Consider the following 27,719-nt stretch of genomic DNA (forward strand, 5'->3'; position numbering starts at 1 on the left):
CTTTCCTCATAATGCACCAATTTCCCTTCCTGAGAAGGGGAAGCACCAGTGATGAAACTACATCTGTTTTTCTTCTGTTCTTCTACTGTTGATATCTCTGGACATCTACTTTACTTAAAAAAAAAAAAAATGCCTGAAAAGAAACCAGGTGCTCCGAGACAAATTTAAGTCTCAGAAGACCTCGGCCTGTGTAGTGGTGACTCTAATATGATCCATATGTTCTGTCCTTCAGAGAGCATGTGACGTGATCTATGGACTCTTGATAGTGCCAGTTCCTCAAAAACTTACTAGAGCTGAAGAACTAAGCACGGAGTTTGAAGACAAAACTGAGAAATTTGTGTAGTGAGATTGAAGGTTGGAAAAACAGGCATAATTGTAGTGCTTGCTGGTGCTGGGAAACACTGACATGGTATGATTCCTTTGGAGAAATGAAGTGGCTCTACTTTCAGTACTTTGTAAAAAAGTCTGTTTTTTTACAACAGGAAGAAACACACTGAAGCAAATGAAATTTATTAAGTTTTAAAAGTTTTTAAAACCAGCTAATTAACCTTAGTTAATGGCAACTTAATTGACTTCAAGATTATGTGTGAAAATATCTTACATTGCATTAGAGGAAGGGCAACTGGGCAGCAGCTCTTTTAAGATTGTCTTTAGTACATTCAGGCTTTCAGAATAAAAAGCTTTAAAGTGTGTGCAGAAGGAACTGCCAGCAGCAGGGAAATGCTGTTTCTGTTGCTGTTGCTTGTCTTCTTTTGTTGAGTGAACGCATGGAAGAACATGATCTGAGGCCAATTAATGACTTCTGAACTCTGGCTTTACTCCTTTGGCTCAGGAATATTTTTGGCTGGGTTACCATTTCTTTCCTTTCACTAGACTGTGGGAGGCAATCTTTGCTTTGCTTTCATCATGCCAAGCTGGTCACAGCCAGAAGTTAGAAGCTGAGATTTACCTTGGCTGGCTAAACAACAGTCTCACTGGACAAAAGCCAGAAGAGACGATAAGAAAGAGTCAGGAGAATTACAATGAAGATTGAAAGAGACATTCTTTGCCCACTATGGCAAATTAGAAAACTGAGTTTCACGCATCAAAAGTTTTCCAGCTTGCAGTTCAGGAGACAGTGATATGCCATGGAGGTCTGACTTCATCAGAAGAGGAAATTGAATCTATCAATTCAAGAAAAATAAAAGCAAAAGACGTTAGAACAAACTTCTGCTAATGATGCTGGTGACAGGCGTACTGGTGCTAGTTTAAGCATGGATCTGCCCGCAGCTCTTACCATGTTCTGTCAGCTGTCAAATACCTCACAAAAGAGAGAAGCCCAAAAGGGGAGAGCTGCCCTAAGAAAACAAATTTCTGAAAACTATTAACAGTTCCCTCATTTTTTAAAACCCCGCCCCATTACCATAATACTCCTGCAGCTGTACCATAAGTAATCTGCTTTTGGCTGAGCCTATGTTTTGCCATTCACTTTCTTTAAGCAATCTGGGACTTCACCCAAGGGTAAGGTTGAACAGAGTCATCACCTTGCAATATTTTTTTTTTGAAGGTTTAAAATCAGCAGACAAAATTCTGGTAGTCCCTCAGAATGCCCTGATTACAGCCAGACACAGAATTATGTGTCTCTAGAAGTTCTTTTGTGTGAATGATATGATATGCTCTGCAATCTGCAAGCATTTATTTGCCTTTTTTTCCTGCCATAGTTTTTTATCTCTGCAGAACCAATATATTCTGCAGAACCATCAATTAATAGAATAGACTGAAGGGGACTTAAGTGACAGTCACGTATTACTGGTTCACAAATCAGGAAATAATTTTGCTGTTGGAAAGCTAGTGAGTTTGTGCATTAGCTGGCAAACTGCCTAGAGCTGCTGCCAGCAATGAGAGAAAAGACAGCAGAGGAAAACAGTTCTTTCATAGTTTTAATACAACTGAAACAGATAGGGTTTCAGGCACACCTCATACACTCCACTGCACTTATCTGTATTTTTTTCTGAAACAGAAATAGATAGACTTGATCCAGATGGACACTGTTGAATTTATAATCATCTAGTGCAATTACTGATCAACCAGCTTTAGTCCTGTGTTTAATTAAAGAAACTTTCTGCTGCTTAAAGTCAAGGTTGCTTATTTAATAAAATAGTGAAGATGTGGTAATCATCTTCTTTCAGACAGAAACTCTTCAGTGTCTCTTTTCTAATTGTACTGAAAACATGAGCTGTTCAGCAGAGATTTAGATCAGGACTTCCTGGCTCAGCCTCCCTGGGTGAGAGGGCATTATTCAGAATAACTGATTGCTTAACAGTCAGTATATGAATTTGAAAGAATGGCTTGCTGGGAGTGCTGAGCTGATTATGTCATCTCCATGGAGATGGAGTTTGGATGCAATATCTACATGCATAATTGTTTCAGATGGACTCTTTTCATTTAGTTTAATATCTGAATAGTCATATTCTGGAATCACTACTCTGTTTTATATTAATTCTCCTTGAACAGAGGAATTACCAAACTTGAAATTCTGCTGTATAGAGGGTTAAAAAGAATGGCCTTCCAAAACAAAGTGTAGTTGTTCCTCATCAGTACATTGGAGACAGTTATCAAAGGCTATCCCAATACTGTGCTATTAAAATTTACTAAGAGTTATTCGAAGAATGTTAATTGAAAATATTACTTATTATTTGGATTTTATTCTCGTCTGCTCCCTGCTTTTTTCCTCATGTCTTTAGTTTGATTCTGCCTAATCACTTCTTACGCCTTCTTTTGCTCGTCTCTCATTGTCTTTTGTTAGCAGATCTGTAACGATAATATTTCAGCAGTCCTGGAATAGTGCTCTGAAACATGTGTTAAATTAAGTGAGGTGAACGGAACTTTCTCAGAGCAATGGAGAAACACATGGTAGCTCCCATTGTTGATCTGTTTCTTTCCTTCACTCTAGGTGCGTTTGATGATTACAGATGCTGCAAGACACAAGCTCCTTGTACTAACTGGACAGTGTTTTGAAAACACAGGAGAGCTCATCCTTCAGTCAGGATCCTTCTCCTTCCAGAACTTCATTGAGATCTTCACGGATCAAGAGGTATGTTTAGAAAAGTATCTTCCAGTCATGGTCATGCGATGGCACAGGTTTCAAGAATATAAAAAATGGCATAATGGATTAAGTTAGTGTAAGTGTTAACAGCTTCATGTTGATTTTTTTTATTCTTCATGATGAGCTTTTTTTCCAAAATATCTGTTTCTTTTGCTTTAATGTGTATGTGAATTGTTCAACTAAAGAATTGCATTGTGATTCAGAGAACTAAGTTTTAACTTTGAGAAACAGAAAACCAGTGAATTTTTTACAATAAAAGGAAATAGAGTATTTCCTGAAATGTATAGGTGATTTATTTAAGCTGCAAACACAGAGATGTAAAATTGAATTTCACAGAGGTTCTCGCCTGTTGACAGCTGAGCCATAGGTGACATTAAATAAAACAGAGGCAGTCTGTTTAGCTGTAGTATTTTGTACACCTATCTGCTTGGCTTCTTTACTGTTATGTTTAAAATTTGGCTAGTGAAATCTGTAAATGTTGCAATTCTTGTTAACCAAAAATATAAAGTATACCAATATTTAAAACTGTTTGTTTCATTGCTTGTTAGTTTGATGTCCTGCTTAATGTGCTGTGTCTGAAAGCTCCCATAGGGCAGGAACCCACAGTAAACAAGCTGTCACACTTAATTTGGCTGTTGTGTAAGTCATATATTTAAATAAACTATATGACTGCATCCATAGGATTTTAGTTTCCAAAATTAATTAGGAGAATTTCAGTGCAGTAAGATTTGTAAGTTCAGAACTGAAAAAGTAAAGTTTGCACAAGTGTGACTTTATTGTATCCATTTGATAATGTTCACAAAACAAAGTTGTTTGGCGTATGGTTGAAAGGCTTGGTGAAGAACTGGATTCCTGCTCTTTGAAATGCATTTGATCCCTAGAAGTCACTGTTAGTTTGCAGTTACTTTTTTTAAATAGCCAGCCAAGAAAAGGAAGCAAGGCATATACAGAGGCCCACAGAGGTCTACTGAAATCAAACATCATTCGTTTATATATATACATTTTTTCCACTGATTCAGTTTGTGGTCCAAGACTTTCAAATTATTCAGCTGTAGCATAATGTATAACATCTTTGTGGAAACTGTTCATGTAGCTAAACTGACAATTGTGTTTCCGTAAAGAAGATTGTGATATGTTATGTCTGAATTGCTCTTTAAAGAATTTTATGTAGTTTGGTGTTCTCTTTATTAAGAACAAACACAGTAGAGATTAGCTGTGTTTCCTCACCTTTAGGAGAAGATTTAAAATGTGTCGTTCTTTCTCATGTTTGCTTATGTAGTAACCTGGAGCTATTTAGTGCTGTGTTTTAGTTCAGGTTGGAGCAGAAAAAAAGCTTTTCACAGTAGGCCATGTGGTAGTTTCACACTCATAGGCAGCTCAGCACCTCCATGCTGACTTCTCACTCTTCTCACTCCTCAGCAGAACAGAGAGTGAAAATATGATGGAAACAGTGCACGGCTTTAGATAAGGACAGGGAGATCACAAATGAATGGGCAAACAAACTCAGTGAAAGTAAGGTTAGTGTGATTTGTTGGCTGTACCTGACAGACGGGAGCAGTGAGAATTAAAAGCAATCCACAAACACCTTCCTCCCATTCATCCTCTTCTACCACTCCTGGAGCAACTTCTGCCCTTTTTCTGCGCTGACCCTGGTGGCTGCAGGGCTGTTTCTCTCACATTTCTTACTCCTCTCTCCCAGCTGCCGTTAGCAGTTTTCCCCTTTCTTAACCGTGCTCTCCTAGAGCACACCCAGTGTCACTCATGGCTCAGCTCTAGCAGTGGTGAATCCTTGTTGGAGCAGCTAGAGTTGGCTGAGATCTGACATGGGGCAGCTGCTGGGCTTTGCTCACAGAGGCCATCACTGCAGCCCCCTTGCTGCTAAAACCTTGCTTCCTATGTGTAATACAGCCTGTTGAGGGAATGTGCTGTTTCTCATAGGTATTTGCATGGATCTCCTGGATTTATTGGAGCATCATAGAGACTCATCAGTTAGTGGCAGAGAGTGGCAGTGCTGACAGTGGTAGATCTTATCCTCTCTGAATATAAAAGATTGTACTATCCTCCAATAAAGGGAGAAGAAGAAAAGGGGAAACCTTGGGACTATTTCCTCCTTTGAGCAGTGAGGAAGGGACCAGGAGTAAACTGTCCCTTTGCATTAAAAAAAAAAAAAATAGTGGTAAACTAATTGTGGTAGCTAGGTCCTCTAGCTTCTAGGATCAGGGAATATTATGTTCTGACATACATTAACATGAAAAAAAAAATTACATGCATTTTCTTGTTTTTGTTTTACAACCGTAGATTGGTGAATTACTGAGCACCACACACCCTGCCAACAAAGCCAGCTTAACTCTTTTCTGCCCCGAGGAAGGGGACTGGAAAAATTCCAACCTTGACAGACACAACCTTCAAGACTTCATTAATATTAAGCTCAATTCATCTTCCATATTGCCTGAAATGGAAGGACTTTCTGAATTTACAGAATACCTGTCAGAATCAGTAGAAGTGCCATCGCCCTTCGACATTTTAGAGCCTCCAACCTCAGGAGGCTTCTTGAAACTCTCCAAACCCTGCTGTTACATTTTTCCAGGTGGAAGAGGGGACTCTGCATTATTTGCAGTGAATGGATTCAATATGCTTATCAATGGAGGATCTGAAAGAAAATCCTGCTTTTGGAAACTTATCCGACATTTGGACAGGGTAGATTCTATTCTGCTCACTCATATTGGGGATGATAACCTGCCAGGAATCAATAGCATGCTCCAGAGAAAGATAGCTGAATTAGAAGAGGAACAATCTCAAGGGTCTACTACCAACAGTGACTGGATGAAAAATCTGATCTCACCTGATTTAGGAGTTGTATTCCTTAATGTACCCGAAAACTTGAAGAACATGGATCCAAGCTTCAGAGTTAAAAGAAGCGTAGAAGAAGCTTGTTTCACTCTCCAGTACTTAAATAAATTGTCTATGAAGCCAGAACCTCTCTTCAGAAATGTAGGAAATACAATTGACCCAATCATTTTATTTCAGAAGATGGGAGTTGGCAAACTTGAGATGTATGTGCTTAATCCTGTCAAAAGCAGCAAAGAGATGCAATATTTTATGCATCAGTGGAGTGGTATTAGCAAAGACAAAGCTGAATTTCTGCTACCAAATGGCCAAGAACTAGACATTCCATTATCCTATTTCACTTCTGTCTCATCCCTGATTGTGTGGCATCCAGCTAATCCTGCAGAAAAAATAATCAGAGTTCTATTTCCTGGGAACAGCACCCAGTATAATATTCTAGAAGGACTAGAAAAACTCAAACACTTAGACTTCCTTAAACAGCCAATGGTTACACAAAAAGACCTGACTGGAAACATCGCTAGTGTTTCACCTGCTGTGAAACAAGCAAAGCTGAAACAACGAGCAGACAGCAAGGAGAGTCTGAAGCCAGCTGCAAAGACACCACCAAGCAAGACTCTCAGAAAAGAATCTAAAGAAGAAACACTGGAGCCTGCGAAGCCTAGTCCAGCACTAGAAAAGCCACAGAAATTAGAAAGCAAAGAAAAAACTCCAGTTAAAAAAGAGAAACCAGCAAAACCAGAAATCAAAACTACTGTGGCAGAAAAAGATGTAACCAGTAAGGAAGAGCAATTAGGGAAATCTGAAACTTCTGAAAAACAAGCTACAGATGTAAAACCAAAAGTAACAAAGGAAAAGTCAGTGAAAAAGGAAGTCAAAGCAAAACCTGAAGAAAAGAAAGAGGAAAAAGAAAAACCAAAGAAAGAAGTTTCTAAAAAAGAGGAGAAAACACCCATCAAAAAAGAGGAAAAACCCAAAAAAGAAGAGGTCAAGAAAGAAGTTAAAAAAGAGGTGAAAAAGGAAGAAAAAAAGGAAGCTAAGAAGGAAGTAAAGAAAGAAGCTCCACCAAAGGAAGCTAAAAAAGAGGTTAAAAAGGAAGAGAAGAAAGAAATTAAGAAGGAAGAAAAGGAAACTAAAAAGGATATCAAAAAGGTTCCTAAAGAAACAAAGAAGACACCTGCTCCTTCAGTTGAAGCCAAAAAGCCAGCAGCAAAACCGAAACCACAAAAGAAGGAGGAACCTGCTAAAAAAGAAGCAGTACCTGCTGGAAAAGCAAAGGAAAAAGGAAAAATTAAGACTGTGAAGAAGGAGAACAAAGTCAGTGGAGCACAAACTGCCATTGCAGCAGTTGGAGCTGCTGTGACAACCGTAGCAGCTGTAGCAGCTTCAGAAATTACAGCTAGTGGAAAAGAACTTGAAGCAGAAAGATCCCTTATGTCTTCACCAGAAGATTTAACAAAAGATTTTGAAGAATTAAAAGCTGAAGAAGTGGAAACAATAAAAGCAACAAGACCTCAGGTTGCACTCATAGAGGATGAACTAAAACTCACTGGCAAAGAACATAAAGAGGCCTTTGAAGTACAAAAGGAAAAATTAGATAACGAAGGACCTGCAGAATCCTCTGATGAAGGCATAACAACCACAGAGGCTGAGGGCGAGTGTGAACAGACACCTGAAGAATTGGAACCTGTAGAAAAGCACGGAGTTGATGATATTGAAAAGTTTGAAGATGAGGGAACTGGCTTGGAAGAATCATCTGAAGCTGGAGATTATGAGGAGAAGGCAGAGACAGAAGAAGCTGAAGAACGAGGTGAAGATGAGGAAGAAAAGACACCACTTGATACCACAATACCATACATGGAAGAAGCAAGAAGAATTCACGACTATTCAGAAGAAATAATGGCTGAAGCAGATGCTAAAATGAAAGACAAAAAATATATTGAAAAGGCAGATTATGAGCCATCAGATGAACGGGCTGAGGAAGACAGGGAAGAAGCAGTAGAAAAGGCAGAAACTGAAGAGACTGAAGAAGAGGAGGAAGACAAAGCAGAAGACATTAGAGATGAAGAGGAGGCTGAAAAAATAGAAGCTGAAGAAGATTATGTGATGGCTGTGGTAGACAAAGCTGCAGAAGCTGGTGACGTTGAAGATAAATATGGCCTGCTCATAATTACACCAACAAAACGCTCAGAGCCTCAGTCTCCAGCAGTTGAACCAGCCTCTTCTATCCATGATGAGACATTACCTGGTGGTTCAGAAAGTGAAGCCACTGTTTCTGATGAAGAAAATAGAGAAGATCAACCTGAAGAATTCACAGCTACTTCAGGTTATACACAGTCTACCATTGAAATATCTAGTGAACCAACTCCTATGGATGAAATGTCTACGCCCCGGGATGTCATGAGTGATGAAACTAACAATGAGGAAAGCGAATCACCTTCTCAGGAGTATGTGAACATTACCAAATATGAAACGTCACTGTATTCTCAAGAGTTTGGTAGACCTAAATTTTCTCCACTTCCAGATGCTTTTAATGGATTATCTGAAGGATCCAAAACAGAGGCCACAGAAGGTAAAGACTACAATGCCTCAGCTTCTACCATCTCCCCGCCTTCTTCATTAGAAGAAGACAAGTTCTGCAAATCTGCTTTCCAGGACGTGTACCGGCAAAAAGAAAGTGAAACTGCCAAGTTAGAAATCAAAGAAACCCATCCAGAAGATGTTGATGTTACTGGAAAACGTAGTCCAGCCAAGAGTCCAGCTGATAGTTTGTCCCCTCCATCACCAGTTGCCAAAACACCATTGAGTGAACGTAGTGTGAACTTCTCTCTTACTCCCAGTGAGATCAAGGTCTCAGCTGAGACTGCCTCCATTACTGCACTGCCTAGTGCACACCAAGAAATTGCTGAAGAGCACTGTGCAAGTCCTGAAGATAAAACATTAGAAGTTGCATCTCCTTCACAATCTGCTGCTGGTAGCGCTGGCCACACGCCTTACTATCAGTCTCCCACTGATGAAAAATCCAGTCAACTTCCCTCTGAAACAAGTGAAAAGTTATCAGAAGCTCCAGTTAGCGTTGAATTCAGTGAGGTCAAAGATGAGTCTGCAAAACCTAGAATAAGCCCTATGGATGAGCCTGTGCCAGATTCAGAATCTCCTATTGAAAAGGTTCTCTCACCTCTACGGAGTCCCCCACTGATAGGATCAGAGACTTCTTACGATACATTTTTGAGTGCTGATGTAAAATCTCCTATCAGAGATTATGGAAGTCCTTCTGAAGAGAAACCTGAAAAAGAAAAATCGCCTGTTCAGATGAGCCCATCTTCTGAAGCCAGTTCAGTGGGTCCTTTCCAAGAAAAACAAGATGAGAAAAGCATGGAGTTTATGGTAATTAAGGAAGGCTTCAGCCTAGAAAGAAAAATGGAGGATACAGAACCCAGCAGCTCTCAGTCTTCATTAGTCTTGGATGAACGGAAGTTGACTGGTGATCTCTCACCTACTCAAATAGATATCAGTCAGTTTGGTTCCCTTAAAGAAGACACTAAAATGTCAATATCTGAAGGCACTGTTTCTGACAAGTCTGCAACTCCTGTTGACGAGGTTGTAGCAGAAGATACGTATTCGCACATTGAAGGAGTAGCTTCTGTCTCCACAGCATCTGTTGCTACTAGTTCATTTCCAGAACCAACCACTGATGATGTATCCCCTTCTTTGCATGCTGAGGTTGGATCCCCTCACTCAACTGAAGTTGATGATTCCCTTTCAGTCTCTGTTGTACAAACACCAACAACATTTCAGGAAACGGAAATGTCTCCATCTAAGGAGGAATGCCCAAGGCCTATGTCCATTTCTCCACCTGATTTCTCACCTAAAACAGCAAAATCAAGAACCCCAGTGCACGATCACAGATCTCCTGAACAGTCAACTATGTCAGTAGAATTTGGCCAGGAATCCCCTGAGCAGTCTTTAGCAATGGATTTCAGTAGGCAGTCTCCTGAATATCCTACTGCAGGCACTGGTATACATCATGTATCTGAAAATGGACCGACTGAAGTAGATTATAGTCCTTCAGATATACAGGAGCCTACCTTTGCAAGGAAGATTTCCCCTCTGGAGCATACATCTTACTCTCAGGAGAAGGATATTTCAGAAATTATTTCAGTTTCTCAAATTGAAGCTTCTTCTTCAAGCTCATCAGCTCATACACCTTCCCAGGTAACTTCACCACTGCCAGAGGAAACCTTTTCAGGTGCTGTTCCACCCAGAGACATCTCACTTCATTCTTTTACCTCAGAAAAGGTTCAGAGCCAAGGAGAAAAGCTATCACCAAAGTCTGACCTCTCTCCATTAACTCCAAGAGAATCTTCTCCTCTATACTCTCCTACTTTTCCAGATTCACCTCCTGCAGTCACAGAAGCAGTGTCAGCTAGTCACACATCTCCATTGTCGCTGCAAGTGTCCTCTGATAAAGTGTTTGGTTACCAGGCTGTGACATTACAAGAAACCCTTACAAAGCACAGCCCAGAACCTTTATTCAGCCCCGAAAAAGAAGATTCAGAGAAGAGCAGCAGATCACCAGAGGAACTCAGTTATTCTTACGAAGCCACAGAAAAAAGCACTAGGTCACCAGAGGATATTAGCTACTCCTATGAGGCAGTTGGACGATCTACTAGATCACCTCAGGCCACAGATTATTCATATGAGACAACAGGAAAAATTACAAGGTCACCTGAGGCCACAGATTATTCCTATGAGATGAGAGGGAAAATCACCAGGTCACCAGAGGCCACAGATTATTCCTATGACTTGACACAAAAGACCACTGTGTCACCTGGAGATACAGATTACTCCTATGAGATGACACAAAAGACCACCAGGTCACCTGGAGATACAGAATTTTCCTACGAGATGACAAGGAAAGCAACCAGGTCACCCGATGATACAGATTATTCCCATGACATAATTGGGAAGACTACCAAATCACTTGATGTCACAGATTATTCGTATGAGAGAATTGGGAAAGGTACCCAATCACTTGATGCTATGGATAGTTCATATGAGACAATGGGGAAAACCACTGAGTCACCAGAAGCCATTGACTACTGCTATGGTACAAGTGGGAGAACCACCAGGTCACCTGACTCAACAGATTATTCATTTGACACCACTGAGAAAGCCACCAAATCACCTGAAGCCACTAGCTATTCATATGAGGCAAGCGCACATTTTACTCCAGGAAAATCATTAGCAGAATCCCGTCAAGATGTTGATTTATGCCTTGTGTCATCCTGCGAATATAAGCATCCTAAAACAGAACTTTCACCTTCATTTATCAACCCTAATCCCCTTGAGTGGTTTGCAAGCGAAGAACAATCTCAAGACCAAGAAAAGCTGCTAACTCAGTCTGGGGGAGCCCAGCCACCCTCCGGGGGAAAGCAGCAAGGGCGGCAGTGTGATGAAACCCCTCCAACTTCAGTGAGCGAGTCTGCCCCTTCTCAGACTGATTCGGATGTTCCTCCTGAGACTGAGGAATGCCCTTCCATCACTGCAGATGCTAACATTGACTCGGAAGATGAGTCAGAAACCATTCCAACAGACAAGACAATTACATACAGACACATTGATCCACCACCTGTCCCAATGCAGGATCGCAGCCCTTCCCCTAGACACCCGGATGTCTCCATGGTTGATCCAGAGGCTTTGCCTATCGATCAGAATTTGGGTAAACCTTTGAAGAAAGATCTTAAAGAAAAGACTAAAACAAAGAAAACAGGTACTAAGACCAAGTCATCTTCTCCTGTTAAAAAAAGTGATGGTAAATCAAAACAAGTGGCTTCTCCAAAGCCAGCTGCAAAAGATTCTTTGGAAAAAAGTTCCAAAACAGCTTCTCCAAAAAAGAAGGAGTCTGTGGAGAAGGCAAGCAAAAATATCTCTACTCCAGAAGTGAAGACCCGAGTGGAAGAGAAAGATAAAGACACCAAGAATGCAGTAAATACAACAGCATCCAAGTCAGCAAAGACCGCCACCACAGGTAAAAACACATACGTGCTCTCTAGTATTAAGATTTTCCTAGCTGCTGCAATGAACTTAGGTTGCCTTTATAAACGCTGAGAACATGGTTTACAGCAAACTCTTGAAGTCCGTGTTTTAGACATAACTCCAGGGTGTATAAGGCACGTTCAAATGAATGAAATTCACTGAATTAAGTCTTGTAATCTGAGAAACTTGATATCTCTGTTTGCTGGGATGTAAAGAATTAAGAGTAAGTACATCAAATATAAAAAGCTTAATACCAGCTGTCTAAATTGTTAACCAACTAATAGAATTATAAGTACTACTCTTCTAGGTGAAATGAATTTAGTAATAAAGTGGCCCACTTTATTCATTCATTCAGAATCATGTGGACACAATGCTCTTAACTAATGCAATTTAATTTTGTGAGAGGCAAAGATACTCTAGGACATTGGATGCTTTTATTACTTTGCTGGATTATTTTTAAAAAGAGAATTTTAGAATATGATAACAGCAGTAAGAGCACTTACAGTGGGCTAAGCATGTATATCACATAATCCGGTTAAAGTCTTATGCCATCAGCAGTGACTAAACACATGGAAAGTTAATGTCATTTTGAATGACTGTTGTGTTTTCTAGGTAGGAATAAAACACAAATTAGATTACTTAAGAAGGCATTGTGCTAATAAGTTGTTTCCGGCAGATCTTGTTACAGTGAATTTTGAAAATACTTTGATTTTGAAGTCATCATCAGGCTTGATGTTCTGTTGAAATCTCTTTGAGAGAAGCAGATCTGGGATTCAGTGCAAGCGGACCAGCATTCAGCTGTCCATAGCTTCTCTATTTGAAGTCATCTGTTAATTCTTTCCTAAACCACCATTTGCATGTCTCTCCTAATGGATGCTTTTCAAAGCAGCAGTATTGTTCCTCATGCTGTACATTTCTCCAGCACTTCATCTCTATATTGGATTCTTCCTGCTTGAGTCATACTTTCAGGCATACACTAGAGCTTAAGACAAGGTCTGCCTGAGATTGGCGTTTGGTAGTAGAATATCGTGCCTAATATTTTGCTCAACATTGGTATCGCAACTCAAGAAGATGTCACAGATTTTTTTGTGATAAAACATGATAAAAGATCTTGTCACAAGCCAAATAGATAAAAATGCTGTAATTCAGAATATCTTTTGATATTATGATGCTTATTTGACATACGACCTTCTGATGAATGTCAGATCATGCTAGACAATTGTAATGGACTTCCATGGCCCTTCAGCATGTGACCATAAATAAAATGTACTGCTTAGATAGTTTAGTGTGCCGGACATCACTCCTTATTACATCAGGAGAAGGCTAATAAAATATAAATGCCAGTTCACACTGTAAACAAGTGTAAGTATGCGAATGTTCGAAATTTTAACTTCCTTTTGATTGAAGCATTTCTTAGATAATGCACTAGCTATCGCAGCTTCTCCCAACTTTTTGTGGGACATGGCTGATTTATGTATGCAAATAAAGATTGATTCCAATCTGCATGGCCTCCCATATAACTCTAGTTTCATAATGATGCAGATCTGAGACATTTGAAAAACTGCACTGCTTAACTTAGAAATTAATACTGCCAGTTATTGAATGTGATTCAGTAGTCTCAGATCTTTGTAATAATTTTTGGAGAATAGTAACATTTTACTAGGAAAGGTACAGTCAATATCTGGTTATGTGGCAGTGAGCTTTTATTGTATTATACAGTTAGTTGGGTCCTCCCAGTTTTTTTGCTCCCAATACAACAACTGGGATGCAATAGAAATGGGACATGTCATTAGGTGTAGAAGGGTACTGCTGTAATTGTTTCAGAAGACACAGAAATATTCTATACTTAACCAACAGTATCTATCTTAAGAAATATCACGTCAGCAATTATAACAGCCATTAATAAATGCCCGTTTATAACCAACTTGGGGTGTATTCTTTTGTTTTGTTTCATTTCCAAAGGACCTGGGGCTACTAAGTCAGCAAAATCTACGGCAGTGCCACCAGGACCTCCAGTGTATTTGGATCTGGTGTACATTCCCAACCACAGCAATAGCAAGAATGTTGATGTTGAGTTTTTCAAGAGGGTGCGATCATCCTACTATGTGGTGAGCGGGAATGATGCTGCAGCTGAGGAGCCAAGCAGGGCTGTTCTGGACTCCCTGCTGGAGGGCAAGGCCCAGTGGGAGAGCAACATGCAGGTAGGCTCTTCGCTCATATTTCTGCCTGGAAATAAAAACTTCTCTGGGAAGCGACTCTGCAAGGCCAGAGCAGTTCTGGAGTGGATGGCGGATGTGAGGTTCCTTGCCAGGGCACCTTGTTTCACTAGTGATGTGATGAGAAACTCAAGTGAAGCACAGAGCTGCAACATTCTCAGCCAATTCCCCTATTCTTAACCCTTCTGAGCTACCTCTGGAGAATAAAACATAAAAGATTGAAACTCTTGGTTTACAAGGCTATTTGGCTATTTATTACTATGCCATATACAACCTAAGCTTGGAAATCTTGCAGAGGAAAAAAAAAGCAAACATTCCGTAGTTTGAATAGCAATCATGTGCAATTGCATGCTTCTCATGCATTTTCAATGTGATAAGTAATTAAAATATTTGGCCATTACCTAAAGGACTTTCAATGCAGACTACACTTCTCTGCGTATCTGGAAAGCTACATCTCAACACCTTACAGAACAGAGACAAGGTTTTACTTCAATAAACTGCCTCTTTACAGTCATTTTATCTAATCTGCATTATTATTTCCTTTTATCTATCCACTTACTTTACTACTTATATATTAGTAGTAAATAATAGCAATAAGATCCACTGTTTACAAAAGGAAAGCATACTTATCAGTTGAGAATTTAACAGAGTTACTTTCTATCACTTGTTTCTGTAGTACGTCTGAAGAGCTCTCCTTTTTTGTTGTTGCAGGTGACATTAATCCCAACCCATGACTCAGAAGTGATGAGAGAATGGTACCAAGAGACCCATGAGAAACAGCAGGACCTCAACATCATGGTTTTGGCAAGCAGCAGCACCGTTGTTATGCAAGATGAATCTTTTCCTGCATGCAAGATAGAACTGTAAAACGGGCCGTGCATCCCAACACTAAACTTCGTTTCCAGAAATTCTTCCATTCGAAAACACTTTTTCTAAAAGTTCGACCCATCTATTTCGACTGCTGAACTATATACCTGCCAAATACTATACTGTGTCGTGGTGATGCAAGTCACTAATATTTTTCAGTCTTTACTGATTGCTAAGGGAAATAACAGCATTCCCATAGTAGGGTTCAGATTACTGCGAAAATACAGATCCAGTTTCATCTCCGCTGAACTTTTGGAAACCATGCACTAGCAACCCTAACTGACTTCTGCCAGGTATAGGCATTTGCCCTCAAAAGAGAGGGCAAAGAGAAAGAAAGAGAGGGGTAGGAGGAGAAAGTAATAACTACTTAGATCTGCATTAGTCTCATGGCAATAGATGTACCGCTTACTGCAGTCTGCTTATGCTCTCGTATGAAAAGAAATTTTAAACTTTTTATCTATCTGAGCTATCACAATGGGGATACTTACTTTACAAAGTCAAATTATGTAGAAAATAAGAAGAAACAGAATGTGTCTAGGAAGGGACGTTCAACCTAAACTCTCATTAGCAGTTTTTCACTTTAATTTGAACTTTGCATACTGACATGCCATAACAGTCATAGGCCAAATATGCACATCATCTAAATCCCATCTAGAACTCTAAAACTTTCCTTTCAACATGCGGAATTGTTGGTCTAAGGCATGCTCCCAGTGAAAGTCCATTTACTCCACTCAGAATTGACCAGTCCATGTGCTTAAACACCCATGTCAAGTGTTGATTGACTGAAGCAAAATACCAAAGCAGTTGGGAGTACAGTAGACAATTTGCCTTAGAAAGTGACTTGAATGTACAAAGAAACTTGATGCACTTATTTTTTATTGTTGAGACAACAAATTTATAAAACAACCGTTTAGGATCATAGTTACACCAATAAAGAAGTGTGAGTGTGGTACTAGAAACCTATCTGACTGGTCAAACAGTTTGGTGCTATGAATTACGTATGTTAGTCATGTGAACACTTCATTGTTGCACCTGGACAGCTCAACAATGCAAGATGAGCTTTTTTTTTTTTATTATTTTAAAGTTTCTTTTGTACTGTGAAAGCAAGATTGAAGGGGTATCAGAGTTGCAAAACTAAGTGAAATGTTCAGAATGATGAAAAGGTTGCCTGCGAGTCTGTACAGTATTCAAACTTCCTTTGTCTTACCTTATTTTATTTGTTTAATTTAAGAGTGAATATGGGAACAAATGTACAGAAACCTTTTTTAGCATTGCGTAAACTTTTAATAGGTGAATTTTTAACAAAAAGTTTTCATTTACAGGAAAATGCAAAGAAAAATTTTCAGGTGAAGGCAATTTTTTTAGTAGTTTTGTAAGGTAAATGAATAATGCTGTTTAAGGTTCTAGTGAAAATGGATATTGAGGTAAAATTAGTTGAAAATCATTAACTGCCAAAACTTTTTTTTTTTTTTTGAGGTGGGTGAGGGGGCATTTTGATGGTAAAATTGATCTATTGATGATGGCAGAAGATAAGATTTGCAAGGACGATTGCCTAGTATTTACAGAGATGTAGGCTACGTTTTCAATCCTCAGAAGATCTTGCAAGATGATAGAACAAGCAATAAGCTAAAATAGGTCCTTTTCCTTTCCTTCTCCTTTTGATTCTCCCTTTCCCTTTTCCCATTTCCCTTTCATTTTCCCTCTTTCCCTTTACCTTTTTCCTGTACTTCTTCCCTTTCCCTATTTCTTTCCTTCTTTCTTTTCTTTTCTCCTGCTTTCCTTCTTTCCTTTCCCCCTTCTTTTCCCCTCCCCTTTCCTTCTCTAGGCTGCCTGCAGAGGAACAGTATGTAGAATAGTTCCATGATTCAAGATAGTCTGGATTTTCAGTCTCAGAAATTTTACCCTAATAATAAAAGAAATATATTGCATTTAAGAAAATTTGTGAATTGGAAGTTAAAGAAGGTGTTAAGGCCTCCAGAATGGGGATATGTGCTGGTCTGTATGATTCACTGTTATGGCTGGTATTACATTTCAAAATGTAGTGAACTATGACCTTATTTTATTTTCTTCTAATTTATTTCAGATACATTGTTAGGATATTTTTGTTTAATAGGTATATGTTTGCACTCCTAATTTTTATGAATTTTTCTTTATTACGCTTTAGGGCCCTTTATTTGTGGGGTCTTAAGGCCCATTCAATGCTGTGAATTACTGTTTGTCAGTTGTTGGGGTTTTTGATTTATTTTTAATGTCTTCCTTTTTTTTCTTAGGTATCTCTAGCAATATTGTTTTATTTATTGCTATACCATTTAAGTTTTTAAGAATAAGTCAGAATGACTATAGCACAAAAGGCAGTTAGAAGTGTGTTGTGAAAGCAAACATACTTGCTGGGCTCATAATCATTTACTTTAAGTTGCTTTAGTAATACATAACCTTCCAAGTTTTAGGCAACATGTTTGACAGAATAGTTGTGCTGGTACTGTTTCTGCAATTCTTTCTGCTTTGTCTACTTTCATATGTAGGTAAAATTTCAAATTTTTTGAGAGGATGGGAACAGATCTTCTGGTTTTCTGACAAAATCTGAAACAGTTTGTACCTTTGCTTTGGTAGAAAATCTGTTTTAGGCACAGCAGTGGTCCTGAGACACATCTCACACCAGTGTGAATCAGGAGCAATTTTGCTACAATCAGGGAAGTTACAGACACTTGATCCTACTGTAAATTAGAATCAAGCCTTAAGTCTCTCAAAGTAAGTTTGTGATGGCTCAAGCATTTGTTTTACTTATTAAAAAAAAAAAAAAAGAAAAAAAAAGAAAAAAAAAAAAGGCAGTTAAAGCCAATCTTAAAATGTACATTCATTTTCTGCTGCTACAATAATATTGAAAGCCCAGCCTGGCTCCTCTGAGGTATTGTAATGCCCGTTCCATCCATTTCCTTTTAAATGGTAACCATGCCTGGGTGCAACATAACGATGAACTCCCTCCTCTTGCCCTTAATGTCTTTCCTGTCTGTGGAACTAATCTAACTGTGCTAGTCGTAATACTACACAATTAGCTTAGTAACAGTCATCAAAATGTACCATGTACATTAATGATGAGTGCTGTTGATCGGCATAGATTTCTAGGAGCATGGTTTGTTATTGATTAATTATAAAGATTCAATATTTCAGTGTAAAGGACACTCCATTTAAGTGATGGTGTTATCCATAATAGCATCCCAGTCATGATCGTTATGCTACTAATTATTCTACTTAATAAAATTCAATGGAGAATTACCTTTAGAGATCACCCCCCACTCCTGAACTTGGACAGGGCCTCTCATGCATGCCTTTTCAAAGTCCTGTGGTGGGCCCAATGTCATTGACCTCTACTTTTTATCCCATCTTTCATAGAATTCACTTTTGTTTTTTTAAAATTACCTTACATGCAGTGGTTAATGGAGATAACTGTGTATATGAATGTTTTTTTAAAAATTGTCTATGATAGCTTACTCTATTTAGGAGAGTTCCAGTACTCATTTTACTAAGATTTAATTGATTTGTTAATTGAATTTTGAATTCCTCCCACTACAAGCAAGTCAGCTCCAAAGAGCGCTTACTGTACATCTGGGACATTTCTGTCATATGCTTCTCTTTGTTCATCTGTCACCAGAGGTTCTTGCTCAGTAATGATGTTTTGAGAGAAATAGTAATATTGTTGGTCTGGATTTATTAGAAAAGGAGAAGTATAATCTTTACATTTGAAAGAAACCGTAAGCTTTCATCTTTTCACATAATAATTGAACAAAACACTAAAAGCAATTAGGGATAAGCATTTCTTAGAATGCAGTTATATGTTCCACCTGGTTTAAAAATGTTTGGTACTTGAAAGAAAAACAAAAAAAAGTCTGATTGTTGTGACTTCACAAAAAAAAAAAAAATCTAAAAAATTAAACAACTGAATAAAACAATGGCATACAAAATATCAAAAGGTTAAAAAAAAAAAAAGAAAAAAAAAAGAAAAAAAAAGAAAAAATAATACAAAGCTTCTCTGTGCTAGACTTGCTAGGAGCTCCAGATTGCAGGAGCTACCTCTTCAAGACTGGGCTGTAATCACAACTTTAAAAGAACAAATCTGAAATACGCTTTCACGCATTTGCATGCAGCCATTTTCTTCCCAACTATGGAAAGAAACAGTCTTGTTGCTACTGAGAAGCACCTCACACACCTCCTCTCTCTTGTTCTGAATGGTGTTTGTGTCAGTCTGCAGCTGTGTATGGTATTATGTCTTATAATCCTGCATCACTTCTATTCTATCCAGTCATATCTAATGTAGAAAATTAGTTTCCAGTGAAAGTAATATGTAGTGCTTTTATGATATTTGTGTGCAATATCCCCTCTTCCATTGAGGATATTTGATGTAAAAGAAACAAACTCAGTTCCACAATAAAATACAAAAGTGGTAAATTGGTGTTGGCATGTTTCTTGTCTTTGTGTTTGTACATACTTGTAAGTTTCCCCTTCCTTTCAGTCATGATTACCTATTACTTGGGGTTTTGTTCGAAGTATCAGTGACTAGATATCAGATAGGAACCAATCTCCATTTAGGAATTTGAAAATAAACAAAAATTACTTTTATCTCTTTAGGTGTAGAACATTACCATGGTATACCATGATGTGACTTCTTTCCGTTCTCATTTCTGTATTCCTCAGCAGCAAAACACCTCATTTTCAGTAAGTACATGTTCAGCTGACTGTGTCGAGATGGTACCCAGTAAAGCTACATCAAACCAAGCCCAACCTGGTTAGAAAATAAATCTTTTCCAAACCAGGCTTGCAGTTTAACACAAGTGCATTGCTTGTTTCCAGCAGACACAACCTCCATTGTCCATTGATCTTGGTAAGCTGGTCAGCACAAAGGATGTGAAAAAGGCTGGGAGTCGAGCCTCTGTAGTTTTGCTTTATGGCAGCTATAGCAAGGTGCAGCAGTGACCACATATGCCTTTCTCCTCAGGGAGCCGCAAGCCAGTGGGTGAGGGTAACCAGCAGCAAGAGGAGCTTTCCGTCCTCCTCAGCCATTCTTTTTGTGAAACCTTCTCTGTCTCCAATTTCTAAGATTGCATTTCTGACTTCCAATGGTATCAATAAGAAATATTGCTCTTGGCTTGGATTGGGCTGAGCATGGTAAAAAAGAGAGAAATGAAGACCAGATGAGGGGAGAGAATGCTATGAATCCTACACCTCAAGTATAATCCTGCAAATGTTTGTGCCAAGGCTTTTTGAGCTTTGTGGTAGAGTAGCCCGATCCTTCTTAAAATATATTAAAATGAATGATTTAGGCAGGACAGGTCAGGTTGCCATCCCAATTATCCATCTGTAATTGAAAGGTAAGGCTCTAGGTTTACATTGTTGGGACCACCCCTGGAGCCCATGAAAAAGGGTAGCCCTGCTCAGTCTCTGATGTTGGCTTTCTGTTTCCAGGGCCAAGTGAAATCATTTCTTCAATGCAACTTATGTGGAAAATTTTTGTTTCCATTAGTGTTGCTAATAAACAAGTTTAATCAGCTTGTGAAGCATTTCAGAAGACACAGGAAAATCATAATCCCTCATGATAGGCCTCTTGGGTCTCTCTAAAATGATGGATCTGCTTTGTGGCATCCCAGACCTGGAGGCTGTTCAATACCAATTTTTAGTGCTTTATGTCTGGGAAGAACTACGGCTCCTAGAAGAGAGGCATGCAGAGTTCACTTGAGTAATGTCCATGGTGACGCATCATAGATTCAGCACATCCCCAGGGCTAGAGCAGTCTTCCACTGCTGACTGCTCCTGCGGTCCTTACCTCACCTCTCAGGCTGGCATGAAGCCCACAGGGCATTGTCATCCTTGTATGTAGCCCAAAACAGCAGAGATGAAAGTCACCTAAGCAAAGCTGAATACCCTCAGCTTCTAGGAGATTTACTGGCTTTTGACTGCATACACAACACCATTTCCACCAGAAAGGAAATCATTTACATTTCCTGAAATATTGAGAACTAAGGAATCAAATCAGTAGGTTCTACATGCTTCCTGAGCACCTGTCTGCTGGTTTCTATGGATCCCTACCACTTGATGTAGCTGCTTCTCCACCTTCCAGCAGCTCCAGTGTAACTGCTCCCATTGTGAGGAGGTGTCAGGAAGGGGAGTGTGGCTGCATCTACTGTCAGCTCCACTGCTGGAGTGACTGCATGTTCCACGATTGACACATTGCACACTGTGTATGACAGCTAGGATATGTGAAATAGAGGGTCTCTATATCCTGATAAAAACAAAGCTAACAATTTCTGTATAAACTGTAGTTACGTTCAGTATTCCTGTGAAGGTCCAGAAACATGTGAATGGATCTCATCATATCTCAGCCCAGTTGTGTCGCTGAGCTTGAACAGCTGATAGTAAGCTGAACCGCTGAGCCACTTAAATACCTAATATGAACCCCCTGGACAGTGAGCCAGGGTTTCCAGCAAGGGTTTCCAGTTCCAAAGATAAAATTACAGCAGCATCTACCCTGTGTTTTAGAGCAGAACAGACTTGAAAGTGTCATTCCCAATTCATTCTGGGGAAGAACTGTCAAGGCTTGTAATAAACAAGATATATTGATAATCCTGTTAACTGAATGGGCTCCACTGCTCTTTCTGGGCCTTAGGCATTTGCAATTCAGAATATGTTGGGAGCACTTGAGTGTATCAGACTGCTTTAGAGCAACAGCAGAGATGGTGTCCTGTTGGTTGCTCAGAGTTCAGTGACAGCTTTGTGACTGCTGAATCACAGAATCCCAGAATCATCAAGGCTGGAAAGACCAGCAAGACCATCCAGTCCAACCATCAACACGTGTCAAGACCGCTCTAAAGATGTGTAGATTTATCTATCCCACCACCCCCTGGGCAGTCTGTTCCAATGCCTCTTTCTGAGAAAGAGGCATTTCTGTTTTCTGTCATTTTTCTGTTCCACACTCTTTCCGAGAAGAAATGTCTCTTACCTGAACAATGCCTGGTGCAACTTAAGGCCTTTGCCACTTGTTTTACTGGAAAGCTGAAGGCCTATCTGAAGGGTGTGTATGTCTCTGTGCAGAGCTTGGTCTATGGTGGACAGCACAGCGTCTATGGTGGACAGCACAATTTCACCTCTACTAAATTTACTCTTGAACTGATGTTTCATGACTAATTTTTGGCCAATGTCTCATTCACAACAGTGACATTCCAATGGAGCCTCTGTCCCGAGGTCAAGCTGTTCCTCACTTGCATCAGGAGTAGGTTTTCTTCTGGAGCAAAAGTGCCATGTCTTGGTATGAACATTTCCTACAATTACGCTTCTGGAAAGTGAACTTTTACTTTACTTTCCACAAATGTACTCTGTTATTCTCTAGACTCTTTTGCAAAGTTAACCCATACTCTCCCCCAAAAGAGCCCTAGCAAGACCAGCAGCACAACCTGCAGAGTTGGACTGTGCTCTGTGAGCCAGTTGTGAAGCCAGCAGCAGCGTCCTCTTATAAACATGACCGCTCCTTTTTGAGGAGTGTGTGGCAGTGTGTGCCAGCCCTGTGTGCACCAGATCTGGTGTTACTGCAAATACGGCCCATCTGCGCCAGGCTCTGGGCAATATTTATTTGAGCTGCAAGGGAAAAAAATATGTTTAAAAAAAAAAAAAAAGTAATTTTTCCCTTGTGAATAATACGATCTTCAGAGCTCTTCTGGGAGTGTTCTGGCAATGACACTTGCGGAAGAGTTACGTATTTCCATACCTAATCAGCATCATATTTGGTGTCTGCAGTGGATTTGAACTGGGAAGCTGCAGATTTCTCATTTCAGTTGATAGCAGAAGGCTGAACTTTAACTCCTGAAGTACTGGTCCTTCTCCCAGCATCAGCAAAGCTCATGCAGACATACTGAAGAAGCTCTGCTCCTCAAGGATTTGTTTCCTTTGTAGCGCTGCAGGGGTATTGGGCTTGTGGCCACCGTGCACACATCAGCACTGTGACCAAGTAACAAGTAGATCGCAAGTAGAGAAATAATTCAAAAACTATTACGAAGAAAGACATACTCAGTGGTTTACGAACACACTCTTAAGAGAGAAACTGAAATATCTTTAATTCAAATCACAGCTGTAGTCATGAAAGAAAGCGGGATGTGAAAGAGCATTTCCAGGAGAGGCAGTCCACAAAGAGATTATGTTACTACCAAGAGAGATTCCTGCAGGGAGCACTGCGACAGCCCTGTCTGCATGCAGCAGAGTCTGGCAGCTGTCTGACATGCAGCAAGGGGCAGCCACATTGAGGAAAGCCCAACTGTGGCCTTGTGAGGCGGGCTTGCTGGGCTGTGTGTGATCTTGCATCTAATATGCACCAGGGTGCAGAACTAAAGGACTCCAAACCTTTTTGTGTTTGTAGAGAACGTAAGAGTAGAGTTTTTTATGTTTATATGCACATATATAAATACTTCCTTTGGCATCAAAGCTTGTGTTTAAGCAGCACTGGGTCAAACACTACTGTACAGCCTCTGCTCAGCCCCTTAGATAAAGCCAGCTCTGCTACAGAAGGTGATGGCTGCCAGAGAGACACAGGCATCTGGTTAGAAGGACTCTGGGCTACCTGGAACCCAGATTCATTCCTGAGAGATGCTGAAAGTTTGGACAAATTCCGTCACAAAGTGACCTGTAACATTCCTCCGCCCTGAAGGATGCAGGACCCAGTGGCAGATGTATGAGGTTTTTACTGAAGTTTAGCCATGACCACAGGACCGCTGCTCCATCAGGAAATGAGAGGCAGCGCCCTCAACCTGCAGTGGCTCCCACCCCCCAGCCACACGCGGCGCACACACCTGGTCCCACTCCTGCTCAGCCCCAAGCCCACAGACCCAGACCGTCTGCCCTGGGCCACACACAGCGCAGCTCCCGGCGTGGGGCGGGTGCAGCCCTGGGCAGCTCCGGCCCTGTGCTCCTGCACACCTTGCTCTTCTGCAGAAAAAGCAAATGCAGGATAACAAATGGGTTAAGTAACAAACAAACACTGTTCTATAATCAAGAGCTGACAAAGCAGCATGTGAAATGCTGTTTGAAGATGGGAAATTCAATTAAAAATTGCTCATTAATCAAGCAATTTTTGCTAAGCCCCACTGTTATGATATCTTTAGGAAATACTCATCCAAGGCCACCATGTTACATTTAATGGAAGGACTGAGAAAACCGTTACAGGGACGGGGCAGATATGTGTGCAGTGCATCAGCAAATTGGGGTTCACAACATCCTGACTGTGAGCAAGGCCTGAAGCTTTGGGTGTTAGGAGATGAGTGCAGTGGTGCACTGCTGCCTGAGACCCTGGAGACGTGAAGACAGGCTGGATGTACAGGAGAATCAATGGAGATAAAGCTGACAAGAGGAGCTGCTGGCAAATTCAAGAGTGTACAGGCAGGCTTGTGGGAAATTTGGTTGATGATAAGACATTGGTTTGGCAGAAACTTGTTGCTATTGAGTTGGTGGTGAGACCAGGGGTGGGGGAGCAGAGAAGATGGGAGACCAATGCGCAGTGGAGAAATACGAACCAATGGCTCTGCAGAGAGGGAAAAGGAATCCACATGTGGGACTGGTGGAAGCATCAGAAGAGGTTTCTTGCTCAGAGTGATGCTGAGCTGAGAGATATATGACAAGACTTGCCAGAATTTCTCGCTCCTTAAGGTACAAATGATCTGAACCCACTGCCATGGGTACTGGGTTTGGTGTCTCTCGTCTGGCCGCCACAATCTTGTCTGATGCCTGCAAAGTATTTAGCAGGGAAACTCCCTTTTCCTGGAGCTAGGAGGCAAGTGCGAGCAGATTCAAGTCCAGTGCAGAGTATCTGTTTTATCCATGGTGAGGAAAATCTCTCCTGGAGGACAACGTCATACAACATTTATTCTCCAGTTTATTTACAGTTCATGCCTGGATGAAAGGCTGTATCTAGTCAGAGTTCTGGCTACAGGCAGAGCCAAAAGCATTCAAACCCAGTGCTTAAGAGTTAAAAAAAAGGAGGCAGCCTGCAATATTAACAGGTTGGTCAGTGCTTAGAGGAAGATTTTTTTTCTGTTGCTATAGTAGTTAAATCTAAATAAATAGTAAGGGGGCTTAGCTGTGTGGGAAGTAATGCATGCTCTACGAGATAGCAGGGATGTGGCAGCTGGCTGCTTGCCAGAGCCTGATGAGCATTAGCAACCTGGCATGTCCACCCAGCAGGGTGAGTGAGCAGAGATGGGGCCAGAAACAGGCTGTGCATGCTGCCAATGAACAGATGCCAGCAAGCAGCTAGAAGCATGGGACTATCCACTGTGGCCTAGCCAGATAGTATCTCATAGGCATGGGAGCAACAGCTGAGATGTCTGAAGCTATACAGCAGACCGTCCATCTCTTAAAAATGTGGTGGTGTACAGAATATCCCTAGAAGAAAAGTTGGTTCTTCTATCAAGAAGCTGAGAACAAAACTCGATGATGCAGGAACAATTGTGAACCTTTGGAGGTACGACCCATGTTCTCATGCCAAAAAACTGAGCATAGGCACGGGAAGGACACTTCAGTCTCTTGTGGCCCACTAGGAATGCTATCTTCAAGCCACCAGTTTTAAGGAAACTGTTCTCAGAAGTGTATTTGGCCTCCCAGTCTCTCATAAGGCTAGAAAGCATTAGGAGTGCTTAAGAGGAAAAAAAAAAACAAAACTTCAGAAGAATTGATATGAGAAAAATTGCCTGTAAAGACTACTGCTGAATTAGTTAGGCCAAAACACAGAATCACCGCCTCACCTGGAGACTGCACTCCCAGGGCTATGGGAGAGAGCACAGGAATTGCTGACAAGAAGGGCAAAGGACCCTACTGTCATGTTCTCAGATGTGAAAGCAATCAACTTGTGAGTGTAAATAGAATAGGCAAAGCAGTTGGTGAATGGCAGTAAGACGCCTAACTACAAAAAAGTTCAGAGAATTGCAGCATGTTCTATTCTCAAAGGATTTAGTAAGTGTGTGATGTGAGATTTAGAGCTCTAAGGCTAGACAGGTACATGATAAAACTGGAAATACTTCACAGATACTGTGGTAGAACACACTGAGGCACCACTGTTAACACAAGGTGCCATACAGAAAGGCTGCTGTCAGGGTCTCCGTGTTTTTAAGGAGCTTGCCCTGCAAGAAGCTGAAGAAAACTGTCTCTTGACCAGCTCCTGTGGCAACAGGGAACGTAAGCATGATGCATTTTCTCCCTTGCCATCTTCTTTTGCTCTGTATGAATAGCTACACCATTTTCACAATCCATAGAATAGGGCATGAGATTATGTATGCAGCTGAGGCAAAAATGGGATTAGCTCAAAAAAGAACATAAAACAGTGCCCAGAACATAAAAGGAATTGCAGTGCAGAATGAGGCCCCTTTGCTGAGGTGACTGCACCTGTTTCTCTACTGACCTTACTTAAAAGTGGAGCAGGGAAGTGCTAATGAAGTTGTAAATTTCTCAATTCCTTAACAAGGAAGCATTTTTACAGGCACATCTAAGTGCCTTTGCAAGTGCTAACTCCCTGTTTCGAAAACAATCTAAAGTAGGCTTCCAGCTCCATGCAGACTAGCCTGAATTTTCCAAGTGGGCAGGAAAAAAAAGCAGTCAATATACATTAATCCTCTTAGTGGCTGAATTCAGTGGCTCAGGCATTCTTTTCTGTGAGAAACTCATACTGAAACAACTTGTGTTTGAAATTTTCCCTTCTTCTTTTGTCTCTTCCCCCCTCTACAACTTTTAACACAGGCAATGCCTTTGTTTCTTTGTGTTGTCTCCATACCACCCCCTGCCTGGCTGCCAACGGGAGGAAAATAGATCATAAACATGATGATTTCTAAACTACACATGCTTTTGCTTCAGGAAGCAGGCAAAATGGAAATAGATTTATTTGCATATAGTAAACAGTCACATACAGTCTTATTTGCAGCAGTAATTAAGTGAAATATTAATAGTAAACAGTTCATATACCGAGGAATGCATACCATTACGGCGGTGTGAGTTTCAGTATTAAGCAGATGCCTTAGCTAGCTTCCTAGCTTCCAGTTCCTGCTTAGCTTTTTCTCTCATTTCTCTTTCTCTCTCAATCAGAAGTGCCCGTTCTTGCTCCCACTCCTTTAGCTTCTGCTCATGCTTTGCGATGTCCTCCACTTCACATGCTGGCAGCTTTTCCTTGACAAGTTGAGTGGTCAGAGTTAACAGGCTTTCAGATTCTACCTTGCCAAGTGAATGCAGCTTAGAGTACAGCTCCTGCCACAAAAAGGAGGGTTTGATGGGACAGAGAAAGAAAGAGACAGTCACAAAATAATCAGTGACTGAGCACTTCCCTGTAACAATCAATGTACAGTTGTTTGAATCTAATGACTAGCTGTGCTGATCCAAGCTGGCCATTTTGTCCTACCTAAGGATTTTGACTGTGGTAGCTGGTATCACTTCTTCCCCTTGAAATGCTAACCTTTGGAATAAGTTTTTCTGAACAATAAAATGGAAACAAGAAAGTTTCATTATGTACTGAAATTCTCTTCATTTTTCCAAGTGTAGTCACCTGGTATAAACAAGGGTTAGCTGATCAGTCAGTAATGAAAATACAATTTAAGCACCTTTTTTTGTGTCTTAAACCAAAGCGGACTGACTGATGTGCTCCCCAATGCCTGCAT

The 27,719-nt window shown here is 40.5% G+C and overlaps 2 protein-coding genes across 3 annotated transcripts in view; one reads left to right on the forward strand and one right to left on the reverse strand.

Annotated features, from left to right (window-relative positions):
- MAP1B (microtubule associated protein 1B) overlaps nucleotides 1–16,761 on the forward strand; it is a 63,818-nt gene extending 47,057 nt beyond the window's left edge. The window contains exons 4-7 of the mRNA XM_042825539.1: nucleotides 2,933–3,073; nucleotides 5,384–11,960; nucleotides 13,931–14,169; nucleotides 14,896–16,761. Coding sequence (XP_042681473.1) covers nucleotides 2,933–3,073; nucleotides 5,384–11,960; nucleotides 13,931–14,169; nucleotides 14,896–15,051 — 7,113 coding nt within the window. The 3' untranslated portion in view covers nucleotides 15,052–16,761. The remainder of the gene's footprint in view (nucleotides 1–2,932; nucleotides 3,074–5,383; nucleotides 11,961–13,930; nucleotides 14,170–14,895) is intronic.
- MRPS27 (mitochondrial ribosomal protein S27) overlaps nucleotides 582–27,719 on the reverse strand; it is a 66,545-nt gene continuing 39,407 nt past the window's right edge. Inside the window, exon 11 of one of the 2 annotated variants that reach the window (XM_042825537.1) lies at nucleotides 582–1,163. In XM_042825537.1, coding sequence (XP_042681471.1) covers nucleotides 1,053–1,163 — 111 coding nt within the window. In that variant the 3' untranslated portion in view covers nucleotides 582–1,052. Of the gene's footprint in view, nucleotides 1,164–26,914; nucleotides 27,313–27,719 lie in introns of those variants that run through there. The other variant, XM_042825536.1, reaches the window with a different exon arrangement.

This window comes from Centrocercus urophasianus, unplaced genomic scaffold, assembly GCF_019232065.1.
Source record: "Centrocercus urophasianus isolate 14NV4802_14NV808 unplaced genomic scaffold, USGS_Curo_1.0 seq_25, whole genome shotgun sequence".
In the NCBI taxonomy this organism is placed as follows: Eukaryota; Metazoa; Chordata; class Aves; order Galliformes; family Phasianidae; genus Centrocercus; species Centrocercus urophasianus.